Genomic DNA, 17,620 nt, shown 5'->3' on the forward strand with positions numbered 1-17,620 from the left:
AGGGGATTATGATGACACTAAGAAGTAAAATTTATTTAGCATATACTATGTGTTAGACACTGTTTTAATACTTTATACCCGTGCTATCCAAAATGTAGCCACTAGCCTTTGTAACTATTGAACACTTGAAATGTGGCTAGTCTAGTTTGAGGTGTGCCACAAGTATAAAATACATATTGGATTTCAAACACTTAGTACACAAAAAGTGTAAAATATCTCATTAATAATTTTTTAAGTTGATAATGCTTTAGATATATGGATTAAGTCAAATATGCTATTAAAATTGACGTTACTTATTTCTTTTTACCTTTTTAATGTGCTTACTAGAACATTTAAAATTACATAGCCACTCACATTTGTGACTTGCTTTGCATTTCTATTGGATAGTGCTGCTTTATTCATTAAATTTTTATTTAATTCTCATAACAACCCAGTGAGGTAGGTATTTTTATTATTATCATCAACCTTATTTTTCAGATGAGACTTAGAGTAGTTAAGTACTTTGTCCAAAGTCATAGAGCTAGTAAGTGGCAAAGCTGGAATTGAACTCAGTTTGTTTCCAATCTGGGCACTCAGTTGAAATAATATTTTAGGAAGATTTATCTAGCTATAATTTTTTTTTTGCGGTACGCGGGCCTCTCCTGTTGCGGAGCACAGGTTCCGGACGCGCAGGCTCAGCGGCCATGGCTCACGGGCCCAGCCGCTCTGCGGCATGTGGGATCTTCCCAGACCGGGGCACGAACCCGCGTCCCCTGCATCGGGAGGCAGACTCTCAACCACTGCGCCACCAGGGAAGCCCTAGCTATAATTTTTTTAAATCCCTTGCTTATAAATGTCACAAGATAGCAAAATATGTTTTTATCAAATGGAAAATATGTGAAGCTTTCTGCCTACTAAAAAATATTGTAAACCAAAGCAGAGAAAAAACGGTATAAAAGTAAGGAATCATTTCGTTTTGTTTAAAGATTTCTGTCATCCAGAGATAATTAAGAATGAGATTTAAGACAGTGTTGCCCTTTGGATAAAAATGACTAACTTGATTAACTAGTGGCAGCTGTTAGTTTCATTACTACCCGAGATGATGCCTGAGCTTTGGTAATAATATAATTCTGACAAAGTCAGGACGTTAGTGTTTTTTTGTAGAGAGTACAGTTTAGAGCTTAGAAAACAGTTGGCATTTTGAATTTCTGTAGATAGATTTGAAGCTGGGAGGATGCCGATTCATATTATCAACAGGTTCTTTATAGATTTCTACCTAAACAAGTAACACTAGAGACTTGGACCTTCTCCTATAACCACGAGTTGGTTTGATCTCTGAATTATTTACTGAAAAATTAGGATCCTGTGACAGAATTTACATTTCAAAGGAAGAGGAATTCAGAGGACACTTCTTTACTTGTAGGTATTTCAGAATCAGTTTTGAAACTGTTGGAACCATCACCATCTACCATCTCTTGGTAGAGATTTTTGGGAGAGTTTACTTTTCTCCTGTAACCAAAGTGTTAAAACACCATTGCCAAGAGCTGTGATGGAGTGTATCACCTGTCACTGACAAGCATTTATTGAGCGCTGTTATGTGTAAAGTACTGTGCAAGGTGTTAGAAAGATGAAGACATATTCTATGTCGTTAAAGATCTCAATGTCTAATGGAAAAATAGGCATATAAATGAATAACTCTTGTATTTAATAAATATGATGCTCTTTTAAAAAACTAAATTTAACCCAAGATTCAAATCTGTGTCCCCTGATTCCAATTTATTTGTACATTGAAACATATTTTTTAATTAAAAATAGCGTTTTGTTACAAAATCAATACGTAATCCTTATAGGAAAAAAATGTAATACAGTTAAGCAAAAATAAGATAATAAAAATATTCATACTACCACCATCACACCATTGGAAATATCAACCATCTTGATATATGCCCTTTTAGGTTTTTTCCTATTAATGTATACACATGTATGTTTAAATAAAGTGGAATATACTATACGTGTACTTTCAATGAAAATACTTATATATGTCATTTTTAATAACTGAATAGCATTCTATTGTCCGATTGTGCCACAACTTATTTAACCAATCCTCAGTTTTTTGTTCACTCAACAAGTACTTACTGAGCACCTATGTATTCCAAGAGCTATCTTGAGACTAGATATATGGCAGTGAACAAAACAAATATTTTTTGATATTCATTGTTTATAATTTTTTTACTCTTATAAACAGTGCTATAACAAACATTTTATATACATCTTTACACACTTGTCCATTTGTTCACTTGGGATAATAGTAATTGGGCATGTACTATATGCCAGACAATCTTCTGACTTCATTTCATATATTATCTCATTTAATCTTCATGATCCGAAAGGTAATATTCTTGTGGTTTCAAGTGAAGAAACTGAAACATTAAGAGAAGACAATTAAGTAGTTTGCCTTAGGTCATATAGCAAGGAAGTGCAAAACTAGAATTCAGGTTCAGATTTTTGTGATCCTAGATTCAATGCACTACTAGCGATGTTGAGATGAACTTACTGCATCAGAGAATATTAACATTTTTAAGATGCTTAAATACTAATTTGCCAGCCAGAAAAATTTTACGTTTATAGCTTCACACCATGCCCTTCCAACCCTGAAGTTAACTGTTCCTGATTCTTAAAAATAAACAAATTTTAAAAATCATCCATTTGGGACTTCCTGGTGGTGCAGCGGTTAAGAATCTGCCTGCCAATGCAGGGGACACAGGTTTGAGCCCTGGTCCAGGAAGATCCCACATGCCACAGAGCGACTAAGCCCGGAGCAACTAAGCCCAAGCGCCACAACCACTGAGCCTGTGCTCTAGAGCCTGTGAGCCACAACTACAGAAGCCCACGCACCTAGAGCCCGTGCTCTGCAATGAGAGAAGCCACCGCAATGAGAAGCCTGTGCACTGCAATGAAGAGTGGCCCCCAGTCGCCACAACTAGAGAAAGCCTGCACGCAACAACAAAGACCCAACGCAGCCAAAAAATAAATAAAGCTAATAATTTTTTTAAAATAGATTAAAGAAAAGAAAAAATCATCAATTTGTATGGAGAAAATTAGTTTAAAAACATTTTACTTCAATTCAAAAGAAAGAAGCAGATGAATAATGCAAAGCTAAAAGAAGAGACCAATAAATGAAAAAGTCAGCAATAGAGACAGATTCAGAGAGGTATGTACTGTCTGGTTTCAAAGCAGCTTCCACTTCCAGATTCCAGCCCCTTATGAGGCACTGAACGTACACTGGTTCAGTGATAGACCCCCACCCCCATGTCGTTGAGTACACTTTTTTTCTTTTGCTTAAGCGAGTTTGAATGGGTTTCTGTCTCTTGCAGCCAGAAGGTTGCAGTTTAGGAAAATGATATTATCTTTTACAAGTTTATAGGATGTGCCTTTTTGTGTGGTATGTAAGACCCTATCCAGTGTTTGCATATTTGTTTCAGGATTTGTTGGGTTAGACAATAAAAAACTTTAAATGAAATGAAAAGCTCAAAAATGCTAATCCTGTGTAGTGACACACGAGAGACTCGTTTACTTCTTCATTTCCTATGTTATCTACATTTTAATGTTTTTTAATGATGAGAAAGATGTTGTACAAATTTTTAAAGGTCAATTGATGTCCCTTGGGATTATTAAGTAGTAAAGTATGTAGTTGATTATCCTCTACACACTCCTGCAAAACTGTATTACCTTCCCCAATTGAATGATGTGTCCTTTAGGACATAAGTTCTTTCACTAGGATTATCATTAGAACTTCTGGGCTCGAATGAGACCTGTTATTTATAAATCACCTTATTGTACTCTTTGGTCTAAGAGGCAGTGTAGCACAGCAATTAAGAGCAAGGCCTCTAGTGACAGACTGACTACCTTTTTTAAATCCTAGTTTTGCCATATGTCCACTTGTATGACCTTAGGCAAATTATTTAACTTTTTTGGGCCTCAGTTTTCTCAACTGTAAAATGGAGGTAATAATAGCTCCTTATATCACTGTTATGATGATTGGGTGATATATATAAAATATTAGAGGAGAATCTGGTGCAGGGTAAGCACTTACTTAATATGTGTTGCTTGCTGCTGCTGTTGTTATTACTATTACATTTGGGGAAAATAAAGCAAAAAAGACTTTGGGGGCTTCCCTGGTGGCGCAGTGGTTGAGAGTCCGCCTGCCGATGCAGGGGACACGAGTTCGTGCCTCGGTCTGGGAAGATCCCACATGCCGCGGAGCGGCTGGGCCCGTGAGCCATGGCCACTGAGCCAGCTCGTCCAGAGCGTGTGCTCCGCAACGGGAGAGGCCACAACAGTGAGAGGCCCGCGTACTGCAAAAAAAAAAAAAGACTTTGGATACTCATTGTCACCACCTCTATTGTCACCCATACTTCCAAATCACTTGTTTTGAAAACTACTTTAACGTAATTCGAGAGCAGAATTATATTATTATGCCAGGTAGGAATATACTGGGGCAGTGGTAAAATTTACTCTGACGGTAGTCCAATTGCCAGGTGACTTTTGTGGTCTTTGGAGAAAAAGCTTTAGTAACTTGATTTCCATTTGTGCTCACACAAATTTCCCCTTTGAAACCTCCAGACTCAGTACCTGTATAATTAATAGACTTGCAGAGAGTCTTCAACATCCATGTTTGCTACAGATAGGTAATTTGGAGCTTTGTTTCCTGTTGGGTTTGGGGGGGTTGTTTGTTTATTTGTTTGTTTGTTTTGGTATGGCGGTCACCATTCTACTCCTCTAGTTGTGGTTGCTCTGACAAATTGACGTGGTCTTGAATGTTCCCAGTGGTGAGAGAGTACATCTGTAGCTCTCTTCATTCTCAGATGATAACCTCCTTTCCTATCTTTACGTAACTGATACGACAGGCAGTTCAGTCTTTGAGGAGTCCATCTCTTGCCCTGTGGACTATGAGGATAGTCCTTTCTCCTCGCGTGATACTCCAATGAATGACACAGGCACAGTGCTGGAAACATGCAGAATCCCATTGGTTGCTTTTTTGTTCTGTATCTTCACAGGGGGAGAGGAAGTAGGACCAAGGGCTCCTATTTATTTGTTTTGCTTTGCTTTGCTTTTTGTTTTTTCATAAATCAGGTGTCCAGTACTAAGGTGGGAACTGGGAAGGAGTAGCTACAGTTTTTAATAGGCAGTTACAGTGTTTGTAAGAAAGTATCATAGGGGAAAGTAACCTCAATGGAATTGGTTATAATCAAGGAAATATTTTATATCTTAATTCAGTGTTTCCCAAGGTCTGTTCTATAGAAAATTTGTTTGGGGAGATATCGATAGATATTCCATTTAAAAAGATTCTTAGCCAGCTAAGTTTGGAAAAATCACTGTATCCTCCTGGAAAGGAGAGATATTCACATTAGCATGCTAAAGATTGTGAGAAACTTCAGAGTATAGAAACCCTATAGATATAACTTTTTTTCTTAATTCTATCTTAATATAATGTTTTTATTAAAGAGTATGTGTAAATATAAGTTAGAAAATATAATGAATACCCTTGGATCCTTCACCTAAGGACTAGAAAATTGCCAATAACATGGATCTATCTGTGTGATCTGCTGAAATTACATCCTTTATCTCCCTACAACAAGGACTATCCTAAATTTTGTATTTAATTCCCTTGCTTTGATGGGGAGAGTTGTATTTTTATCACTAATTCTAAACAATGCATTGTTTAGTTTTACTTATTTTTGAGCTTAATAAAAAAATTGTATCATACTTTTTCACTCAACATGCTTCTAAGATTCATCTGTGTTGTTCCATGTAACCTTGTTCATTCCTTTGTCGGTGCTGTGTACCATTCCACTGTGTGAACATACCACAGCTTGCTTCTCCATTCACCTGTCCACAGATATTTGAGTTGTTGGTTTTTTGTTTTGTTTTGTTTACTATTGCGATTACTATTGCTTCAGTCAGAGAGCAGCAAGAAAAAAATGTGAGCCAAGGATATTGACAGAATGTTATGATTATACTGTTTGGGAGCAAGAGGGAAGATATTTATTAAGTAGCTGCTTTATATAAAGTACACTTCCAAAGCAGGGCCTAAAATACAAAGAAAATAAGATGTCCCTATCTTTGATGATCTTATGTCCAGATAGGGGACTTAAACAAATCTGTATTTCTCAAATTAGGATATGATTAGTACCAGAGACACACAAAGGCACCAAATAAACATGACACATCTTTTGGAGTGTCTGTTTTCTTAGAATTGCCGGGGAGAGGGGATGTTCAGGGGTAGAATTAAATAATTTAACTGGAATTTAATTTAAATTCCTTGTCAAAAATATGTTTATGTTGAAATTTAAAAGGTCCTTTTGTGAAAAATAACAAAATTGTTATGTATTTTTAAAACAAAATACCAGACCTCAAAGAAAGATGTAAGCTGGTAAACCAGTTTGGACTGTACCCTCAGGACTAATAGATTCATTGTCTTCTGTTGTTAGGGGTTCTTAGGAACAGAAATTTGAGAAGTGTTAATGTATGTAAGTTAAATAAAATGCATCCAAAATAGATATAATTAACTCTGGCAGAGTAATCAGGAAATGCTTCACAGTGGAGAGAGCATTTGTGCTAGACCTTAAAGAGTAAGTTGGATTTCCATAGGAAGAAAGAGCATTCAGGACTGAGAAAACAGCATAATTGAGGACAGGAGGTGGTGGGGAAAGGTACAGCCCATTTGAGAAATAATGAGTTCTTTCTGGGTAAAGTATATACATCCAGTGAGGAGCAAGATGATGTGTGTGTGTGAGATTCCTAATATTTTCCAACATAAATGTTGAAAGCCAGACTTTTTCCTTACTCCTGACAAAATTGCTGTTGAATCTTTAGCAAAAGTATAGTGTGATAGGTGACATTTAAGCTGAGGTCTTAACTTCTTTAAAAAATATGAATCTGATTCATGTATTCCTTCAGCAAATACTTAATTCAACATCTACTTTATACTAAGGATACACACATCAAGAAGATATTACTCGAGGTGTACATTAACTGGTAAGAGAAGTCATTAGAAGAGAACTTGCACAGCTCCCACTACCACTGCTATCCTCTGCCTTCACATCACAGTGGAGAATGCTCCTGGCTAAGCCCAGCCCTCCTACTGGGGTGCCAGATTCCATCCCCTCACCTACCCCAGGGCATCACTCCAAACCTGCTCCTCTCTCAATCCCGAATGGGTTTTTCCCACTCTATTGGATCATTCACAGAAGCATAGAAACATGCTAGGATTTTTCCCCATCTTTAGAAACCTTCTATTAACCTCCTATCTCTTTCCACATTCTATACTATTTCTCTGTTCTCTTTTATAGCAAAATTCTTCAAGAGTTGTTTTTACTCACTGCCTCTGATTCCTCTCCTTATATATTCTCTTAAACCTCCACCTTCTTTTAAACCTTACCTCTTCTCTTAAGCCACTCCATTCAGGCTTTCATGCCCATCAATCCCCACAATTGCTTCTGTTGTGGTTCCAGGGATCTCCACATGGCTAAAGTCAGAGTCAACTTTTAGTACTCATTTTACTTGCAGCAGCATTTGACACGGTTGATCAGTTCCTTCACTTTGAAAGACTTTTGTCACTTAGCTTCCCGAGACTGTACTCGCCGAGTCCTCCTCCCTCACTTGCCATTCCTTCTCTGTCTCTTTTGTTCATTTCTCCTGTTTTTGGAATCCCTGGAACTCTGTCCTTGGACTGCCTCTCTTCTTATCTGCACCTCACTCCCATGTAGTCTCGTGGCTTTAAATTTTATCCTCTAATGACTCCCAGATTTACATCTCTAGTCTAGAGTTTTTCAACTTCAGCACTGTTAGTATTTGAGGACAGACAATTCTTTGTTGTGGGGAACTGTCCTGTGCATTATAGGATGGTCAGCAACATCCCTGACCTCTACACACCAGATGCCAGTAGCACCCCAGCAGTTATGGCAACCAGAAATGTTTCCAGACATTGCCGGATGTCTTCTGGGCATAAAATCACACCCTTCCCCATTGAGAACCTCTATTTTTAGTCTGAGTTTCTCCCCCAGACTCCAGATTTATGTATCTAACTATTTGACACTTCCACTTGAATGTCTAATAAACATCCATATTTAACAATGATCAAACCAAGCTTCTGATATTTCTTCTTAAATATAGTACCCCTCAGACTTATCCATTCTTCTAATTTCTTAGGCCAAAAACCTTGTTGTCTTCGTGACTCCCCTCTTTCTCTCACCTACATCCTGATTTACCAGTAAATCTTGTGATCCTTCCCTTCAAAGTGTGTCCAGAATCTGATGCCCCCTCACCACTACCACCCTGGTTCATGCCACCATCACTTCCCATCGGGATCATTACAGCTGCCTTACCCTTAACCCCTATAGTCTGTTCTCAGTGCAGCAGTAGAGCGATCCTGAGAAAATATGTAATTCAGGGCATGTCACATCTCTGCACAAAACCCTCCAGATGTTTCCCATCTTACTTAAAGTAAAAAGCAAAATCCTTACAATCCTTACCAGGCCTTACATGATCTCATCTTCACACTCCCCTCCATCCCCTTCCCTTAATCTCTCTAATCTCATCTCTTACTACCCAACTTCACTCCAGCCACACCAGCCTCCTTCCTGTTCCCTGAACATACCAGGCCTTGGACCCCTTGCACTTGCTCCTCTCCCAGATATGTCTTCCATTGCCTTATTCAAGTCTTGGCTCAAATGTCAGTTTCTCAGTGAGGTCTTCCTTAACCACTAGATTTAAAATCTCACACCACCACTATCACCTCCAAGTCTCCTTCAAACCTGCTTTATTTTTCTCCATAGCATTTTCTTCATCTAACATACTAGAGAGAGTTCTCTTGAATAAGAGAACAAGATTGTCTGGGTTTGCATCCCAATCTGGTCACTTTCAAGATATAAGACTTGATTCCTGTGCCTCAATTTCTTTGTAAAATAGGATAGTTTCTATCTCATTAGAATAGTACCTCGCATATAGTAAGTGATATGTTTTCACCATTATTATTATATTTTACTTATCAATTTTGCTTATCTTCCCTCCTCCCCCAGTGGAATATAAATTCCATGAGAGCAGAATTTTTTTACTTCACTTACTGCTATATTCACAGCTTCTGGAACAGTGCCTGGCACATAGGGTGCTTAATAAATGTCTGTTGATCAAATTGTTATCTCTAGAGAGACTAATGGGGAGAAGAAGAGTCACGGAAGACTTGAGCTTTATGTATACTATTTAAAACTTTTACAGAAGGAATGTATTCATGTATTACTTGTACCCTCAAAAAACTCATAGGCTTACATGGAAAATAGACATGTAAACAAATAAATTCCTAGAGGAATATTGTGAGAGCGAGTTGGGTTTTAAAAGATGCATCGTTCCACTAGATAAAATGTGAGAGGGATGAGACAGCTTTCTAGACAGGGAATAGTATGTGCAAAAAGCAAAGAGGTATAAAACACAGCGGTAGCTCTGACAACTGTAATAAGTATTTTGAGGTATTAAAATTTCCATCTTGGTGAATGGATAAAGAAGATGTGGCACATATATACAATGAAATATTACTCAGCCATAAAAAGAAATGAAACTGAGTTATTTGTAGTGAGGTGGGTGGACCTAGAGTCTGTCATACAAAGTGAAGTCAGTCAGAAAGAGAAAAACAAATACTGTATGCTGACATATATATATGGAATCTTAAAAAAAAAAAAAGCTTCCAATGAACCTAGGGGCAGGACAGGAATAAAGACACAGATGTAAAGAATGGACTTGAGGACACGGGGAGGGGCAAGGGTAAGCTGGGATGAAGTGAGAGAGTAACACTGACATATATACACTACCAAATGTAAAATAGGTAGCTAGTGGGAAGAAGCTGCATAGCACAGGGAGATCAGCTCGGTGCTTTGTAACCACCTAGAGGGGTGGGATAGGGAGGGTGGGAGGGAGACGCAAGAGGGAGGGGATATGGGGATATATGTATACATACAGTTGATTCACTTTGTTATACAGCAGAAACTAACACAACATTGTAAAGCAATTATACTCCAATAAAGATGTTAAAAAAAAAGTTCCATCTTGGGACTTCCCTGGTGGTCCAGTAGTAAAGAATCTGCCTTACAATGCAGGGGACATGGGTTCCATCCCTCGTCGGGGAACCAAGATCCCACATGCTGCGGGGCAACTAAGCCCACGCACCACAACTACTGAGCTCGCACGCCCCAGCTAGAGCCTGCGTGCTCTGGAGCCCTTGGGCCACAACTAGAGAAGAGAAAACCCACACGCCACAACTAGAGAGAAGCCCACGCACCGCAACAAAAGATCCCATGTGCTGCAACAAAAGATCCCGTGTGCTGCAACAAAAGATCCCATGTGCCGCAACTAAGACCCAACAAGGCCAAAAATAAAATAAATAATAATAAGTCTTAAAAAAAAAATAAAAGTTCCATCTTATCCCTCTCTCTCACTAATTCCTATGTTCCAGCTAAGTATCTGGCTATAATTAGAAGCTTATTACTCCATTAAGGCAAATATCTTGGGTTTTTTTCTCATTATTTTCCTGTAAGTCTTTTTCTATTTTCCTGCCCCCCAGAATGTCCATTCATGTTTTTCATCATACCACTCTTCAGATTTGATTCTAAATTCCCGCAATGTCTTTGTTATAATAAGAAACTCACATGTAATTTCTATCTGTGGAGTATAGTAAAAAAAAAAAAAAAAGAGGAAATAGATAGATAGAGTTTTGTTATAATATGTAGCTTTGTTTAGGAACACAGTTGTTTAGCTCAATTATTTTAGTAATTAAAATTTTAAATCCTATAAATGTTAGTGTCTAGTCCCTTACCAAAGACTTAAAAGTGAAAAAACTTGTTTTTCAATGTGTGATGCAAGACTTTTTGAGGTTGACTTTTTAAAATCAGGGATTTTTTCTGCCCACCTTCCTTCTCTACATAGAGCTGGGAAAGCACCCTTGATGACAGCACAAACTAAGGCAAGCAATAGTGCTAATCCACTAGATTAGCTCCTGGTACCATCACTGTTTATACCATCTCTCATGTTGCATTGTGATTGTGTATCTCTCTGAGAGCCCCTTAAAGTTAGGAGTCATAACAAGTGTTCATATGAACACCTAGTTCAGTGCCTACCGCGTAATGGATGCTCAGTAAATACTGGTTAAATTTAATTGAACTGAGCTGAATTGAATTAGATTATAGTACCACAGGGGAAGGGGATTTTTGAGTTTGCTTTTTAAGTAAGACTGATTCAAAACAAATCTAGAAAAGAAAAATCATTCTTTTTTGTTGTTTTTAAACATAGTCTAAAGTTTGGGGTACAGATACCAATATGTTCATCACCTATAATGTTTAAAGCATTCTGCAGTGACTCATCAGAGTCCCCAAATAGATACTTTTTTAAAAGCCACAACGGCCCTGGGGAACAAAATTAGGCCTGGCAAATATAAATAGTGTTTTCTCTTTGCAGTCAAGAATGTGGGGTCTTGGGCTTCCCTGGTGGCGCCGTGGTTAAGAATCCGCCTGCCAGTGCAGGGGACACGGGTTCAAGCCCTGGTCCGGGAAGATCCCACATGCTGCAGAACAGCTAAGCCTGTGCGCCACAACTACTGAGCCTGCGCTCTAGAGCCCGCCAGCCACAACTACTGAAGCCTGTGCACCTTGAGCCCATGCTCCGCAACAAGGAAGCCACCCCAGTGAGAAGCCCACACACTGCAACAAAGAGTAGTCCTGCTCGCTGCAACTAGAGAAAGCCTGTGCACAGCAACGAAGACCCAATGCAGCCAAAACTATTATAAACAAAATTAATTTAAAAAAAAAAAGAATAGATACCTAAAATTAAAAAAAGAATGTGGGGTCTTGTTGATACACAGAGGAGGATCTTTAAGTATAATTTCAGGAAAGTTACTCCTTTCCTTTGCACATGTACGAGTCTCATGTGAAGCAAAGATCACCTCATAAATTCCTATAGGGTTTCCCAGCATATTTGTTTCATTCTTACTAAAAGTCCCTAATCAATAACTTCTGTGTTATCTTTCAAAAAAGAAAGGCAATGCTGCTTCATTTCCTGACACTTGTTTTCTGGCCTCAAAGTGTCTCCTGTCCAACTGGCCAAAGAGCCAGGCTAGACAGAGGTGCCAGTATTAACAGAGGTGTTCAGTAGAGGAATAGATGAATTTAGCTTCTGCTCCTCTCCCTCTACTTCACCATTTTCTTCTTTTGCAAAGGAGTTTGGAATTTAAATTTTCTAAACCTAGAATCTTCCAGGTCTGAGACTGCACAGCTGTGGTAATAATAAGGTACCTGGTCATTTCTCCAACCCTCAATCTGCTATAAATCTGTATCCTGAGAACGAGTCCAGCATGCTTATAAGTAATGCCCCCAAAACTCCTGTGTTATAGAGAAGGCTTTCTTGCCAATGGGTAGCTATTTTAATTACTTCATTTATTCCGTATACCTTTATCGGGTACCTACTAGGTGTCAGCCTCTGTGGTAAACCCTGGAGATCCAAGATGAATAAGTGTTAGTCCGACCCTAAGTAACTCACAGTCTATTTTGGCATCAATAATGTATAGAGTATCTAATTAATAATAATATGGTGCTAAAATAGCACTAGGACAAAGTGATAATAATGATGGGGTGATTAGTTCAGCATGGAGGAGAGTTTGGGAAAGCTTCACAGAAAAGGTGGCTTTTAATCCTCAGCCTTAAAGGATAAAAGGGATTTCATCAGACAAAGAAGGGGTAGTCTATCATTTCAGACAAAGGACATAATAAGAGCAAAAGCATAAAGGTATGGAAGCTCAGGACATGTTTAGGGAACAGTGAGTGGCTGGGCATGGAAGGCACATAGGCTGCATGGTTGGTGGGAGATAGAACCAGACAAGTGAGAGTATTGTGTGGTACTGAAGGGCACAGATTCTAGAGCTGGGTTTGAATCCCAGCTAAGACACTAACTAGCCTTTGTGATCTTAGCAAGTCACTTAACTTCTCTGTAGCTTGGTTTCTTCATTTTTTAAATGAGGATAGTAGCATATATATATATACTACGTTTATATGTATACACACACACAGCTCAAACCAGTTCTCAGAACAAAAGAAATACAAGTATTATTAGGAGACCACATTATGAAGGGCCTTGAATTTTAATCTGTATTATTCTGTAAGCAAAAGAAAGGTTTTAAAGCAGACAAGGGGAGAGTATGCAACAGGATATAATCTGTATCTTAGAAAGTTGGTGCCACTTTGGAGAGTAGACTGGATAAAGAAAAGACTAGAGGCACAATACAAGTTCTGAGGCAGTTTCAAGAGTTTAGATAAGAGGTGCTGATAGAACATGATTCTGAGTTGATGTACAATAGTAGCCTTGCCCTTAAAACTTCTGGGTTCCTGACTAGAAATTTCAAACTTGAAATATTAGTCTTAACAGATCTTACAAGTTTAACGCTAAAAGACAGTGAGAACCCTGGGGAAGCGCACAAAGGGGTTCTCCTTCTAGTCTGGATGTTTTAGTGCTCAACTGATGCTTCTATTCTGCACCCAAATATCAGACCAGTGCTTCTTCCATTCATGATAACCTTTCATCTGGTTAAATGTCATGAGCAAGACATTCTGTTTTGGAGATGGTTTTTTTTTTTCCCTTGAGTAACCTCAAGTCTACTGGTCAGTTTCCTAGAGGAAGTTCTGGCTTCTGGACTGCACAGCCGAAGCAAGGACAGCTCTCAAGTTACATCAAGGTTAGCAAGCAGAAGATGAAATGGTGATGGAGAGGTGAGAAGAATGGCGCAACTTCCCCTCTTGCCTCGCTGCAGGCTTTCTCCACTGACCAGAGGGGTGTTGGAGAAGAGCCTTGGGTTTTGTGCTTCTTGTTATAACCCATCTCCAGGTAGCCTGCTGATTCCTGAACTGTTGGCACAGACACCAAGACTCCAGTGGTGAGTTGAGAATAAGTCTGAGCCCATTCCAACACACTTCTCTCATGTTTTCTTTAAAAAATAACTAAATGTATTCCTTGTGTTTGATAGCACAATCACTTCAGTTTCTGGCGAATTTTGTTGGGATCTTACTTGAGAAAAGGGTTATCAGAGCTTAAAGGAATTTTAAAAAGTAAAAATTAGATGCACATACTATAGACTCTTCTCTTGACCCCTTTTATTTTTCATTAACCACATTCCTGAACAACTCATTTCTGAAAACCCATCATATTTCTGTAAGAACCATCCAAAAATTGTCCCTAAATTGCAATTTTCTGTGGTACTGAGAAACCATGTATGACTACAATAAAAATCCATTTTGTGAAAAGACACAAGTGATTTGTTTTTGTTTCTTTGGGGTTAATAACTATTTATGGGAATTTATGTGATGAGGTATGAGCTGGCTTTACACCAAACTTAGAGAAGGCATTGCCTCTACCCAAAGGATATTTAAAGTATGTCAAGACAAGTAATAAATTCTGATGTCAATGGGACTTCCCTAGTGGCACGGTGGTTAAGAATCCACCTGCCGATGTAGGGGACTCGGGTTCAATCCCTGGGCTGGGAAGATCCCACATGCCGCAGAGCAACTAAGCCCGTGCGCCACAACTACTGAGCCTGGGCTCTAGAGCCCACGTGCCACAACTACTGAAGCCCATGCATCTAGAAGCTGTGCTCTGCAACAAGAGAAGCCACTGCAATGAGAAGCCCACACACTGCAACGAAGAGTCGCCCCCGCTCACTGCAACTGGAGAGAGCCCGCGTGCAGCAACGAAGACCTAATGCAGCCATAAATAAATAAATTTATTTATTTGGTTTTTTATTTATCTATTTATTTTAAATGACTCATTTAAAAACGAGTCATCATTTTTTTTTCAATCTTTTGGCTGCGCCACGCGGCATGTGGGATCTTAGTTCCCTGACCAGGGCCCCCTGCAGTGGAAGCGTGGACTCTTAACCACTGGTGTCAATTTCACTTCTCTTGAAAGCAGTGGAAACTGATAATGTCATTAATACCAGGAAATTATCGTGTGCTCAAATCATATCACAGTCCCTCTTTGGTGCTTTGTAATAAATTTTTTAGACCTTTTATGTTGATTAACATTCTCTAGCATCAGATAGCCTAGGCTGAAATCTGTGTCAAGTTATGTGGCTTTGGAAATGTTATTAAGTCTCTTTGTGGCTCAGGTTCCTCATCTATAAAAAGAGGAGCGGCTGGGCCCGTGAGCCATGGCCACTGAGCCTGCGCGTCCAGAGCCTGTGCTCCGCAACGGGAGAGGCCACAACAGTGAGAGGCCCATGTACCGCAACAACAAAAAAAGAGAGTAATAAAGTACCTCCTCATAGGAGCATAAGGACTAAATGAAATGAGAGAATACATTTAAAACACTCAGAACTTAGGTATATAGTAAACCACCCAAGGAAATTTGACTAATAATAGTAAATAAGATTGACTGCTGTCTCCAAGTTGGGGATACAAAATCACTACACAAAATGGTTGGATTCCTGTCATCCACTACATTAATCAGCAGTTCAAGAAGTAGAGGGAAGAGGTGAAGGGTCATCTGATCCATCTCCCTTTTCCCCATTCCTCTCAGCTCTCCACCATTGTTTCTTCACCTTACACTCATGCGAAGCCCTAAGCCTTTTGTCTATATTACAGCTAAGAGCTAAGATCTAAGAAGTTCTGTTCTGTTTTGGTTGTTTGTTGTTTTTTTTAATAATAAAAAAAGTAAGGCAGCCTTACTTTTAAGGCTAGGGGAGACAAGTTTTAAATGCAGCGTTTTACAAGTTACATAGTCTTTTCAAATAAACAGAAACCTCCTTCCTCCAAGCAGGATTACCTGTGCTTGCCTTTCTCTTGGCAAGAGAGCTCTGGAATAAGAATAAGAACAGAGATTTTTCTAATATCATTCTCCTCATTATTCACCTGCTTCCATTGTGCCTACTCAGCTAACAATATCAAGAAGTCTAGGGACTTCCCTGGTGGTCCAGTGGTTATGACTTCTTGCTTCCACTGCAGGGGACCCTGGTCAGGGAACTAAGATCCCGCATGCCGTGCAGTGCAGCCAAAAAAAAAAATTTTTTTAAGTCTAAGAAATGAGCCTTCAGGATGTTTTATGCCAGAAGTTGGCATTTCTTTATTAAGGATCAAAGATTCATATTTTTATTTAAGATTTACGGAGCTGATTACATTATTACTGGTCCTTTATTTTTTCCCTTTAAAAGCATCATTTTTTTTTTCAATCTTTTGGCCACACCACGCGGCATGTGGGATCTTAGTTCCCTGACCGGGGCCCCCCTCCCGTGGCAGCGTGGACCCTTAACCACTGGACCACTAGGGAAGTCCCTAAAAACGTCATTTTAATTAAGGTCTCATGCTTTTTTTCCATTTTTTTGCGGTACGCGGGCCTCTCACTGTTGTGGCCTCTCCCGTTGCGGAGCACAGGCTCTGGACGCGCAGGCTCAGCGGCCATGGCTCATGGGCCCAGCCGCTCCGCGGCATGTGGGATCCTCCCGGACCAGGGCACAAACCCGTGTCCCCTGCATCGGCAGGCGGTCTCTCAACCACTGCACCACCAGGGAAGCTCCCCCCACCAGTATCTTATCTCCACCAAAGAAGGACATTGAGTTATCTATTTTTGTGGTTTGTGTGTGCGGTAATGTCAAGCTCACTGAGGAGACAGTGCTGTGAAAATGAGAAAAGGAACCCATAAGTTGTTACTCTGAGATTTCTCACTTTCAAGTTGGTCTTCAGAAATAGTCTCAGTTCATAGAACCCAAGTCAGGTGCCACAAAAGGTTCACCTGGTAGAGAGAAGTAAAGCTTGAAGAACAGGACAGGGGAGGAGTATGGCTTATGGGAAGAGGGATGAGTAGCAAGACAAAGGGAGACAAAGTAAGGGAAGGTAGGGGCAGGATGATAAGATGAGGCAGTGCAGCGGTGCAGGTTAATGAGAGAGAAGACCAGAGATTTATGTAACATCTCCAGGAGCAAATAGGCAGGGAAGGTTCTCCAGCCCACATGCATCTGTTCTGGAATCTGAAAATTACTTTGGAGGGTTTTGATTTTTTAGGAGTCCCTCTGCCTGATATTCCACAAAGCTCCAGCTCCTGCCTGATATAGCACATAGGACCCTAGTACCTTGCATACAGGACATACTCAAATATTTGCTGACTAAAGGAAGATGGGGCAAGTCATGAATTACTTCTTTCCCCATAAACCAGAATCTATTTAAACTAAAAGTCCAAACCACTCCTATCTACCTGGCAAGCAAGCCCTCAAAAGACCAAACAGGGTAGTGTTCTTACCAGTACGATGGGACATTTTGCTTCCTTACTTATGAAGATACCCTGGATTTTCTCATTCTTTTTAAATCACTTTTTAAATAGAGAGGGTGGGAAATAGAGATGGTGGGAAGGGGAGTGTGTGTGTGTGTGTGTGTGTGTGTGTGTGTGTGTGTGTGTGTGTTTGTATGAAATCTAAACAGACTGGAGTCAGAAAACCTGGATTCTAATCTATTTAGCCAGAAACTTGCTGTGTAAACTTGGGCTAGTCCGTTGATTTGCCATGCCCTGTTTCCTCATTTTCCAAGTGGGAGTAATATTTATTCTATTGATATATACCTCACAAGAT

At 39.5% G+C, this 17,620-nt stretch overlaps 1 protein-coding gene across 1 annotated transcript in view; it reads left to right on the forward strand.

The window, feature by feature from the left end:
* Positions 1–14,314, forward strand: part of VPS45 (vacuolar protein sorting 45 homolog) — a 68,331-nt gene extending 54,017 nt beyond the window's left edge. Inside the window, exon 15 of the mRNA XM_065875825.1 lies at positions 13,679–14,314. Coding sequence (XP_065731897.1) covers positions 13,679–13,766 — 88 coding nt within the window. The 3' untranslated portion in view covers positions 13,767–14,314. The remainder of the gene's footprint in view (positions 1–13,678) is intronic.
* Positions 14,315–17,620: the final 3,306 nt, after the last annotated feature.

The sequence above is a fragment of the Phocoena phocoena genome, chromosome 1 (assembly GCF_963924675.1).
Source record: "Phocoena phocoena chromosome 1, mPhoPho1.1, whole genome shotgun sequence".
NCBI lineage: Eukaryota > Metazoa > Chordata > Mammalia > Artiodactyla > Phocoenidae > Phocoena > Phocoena phocoena.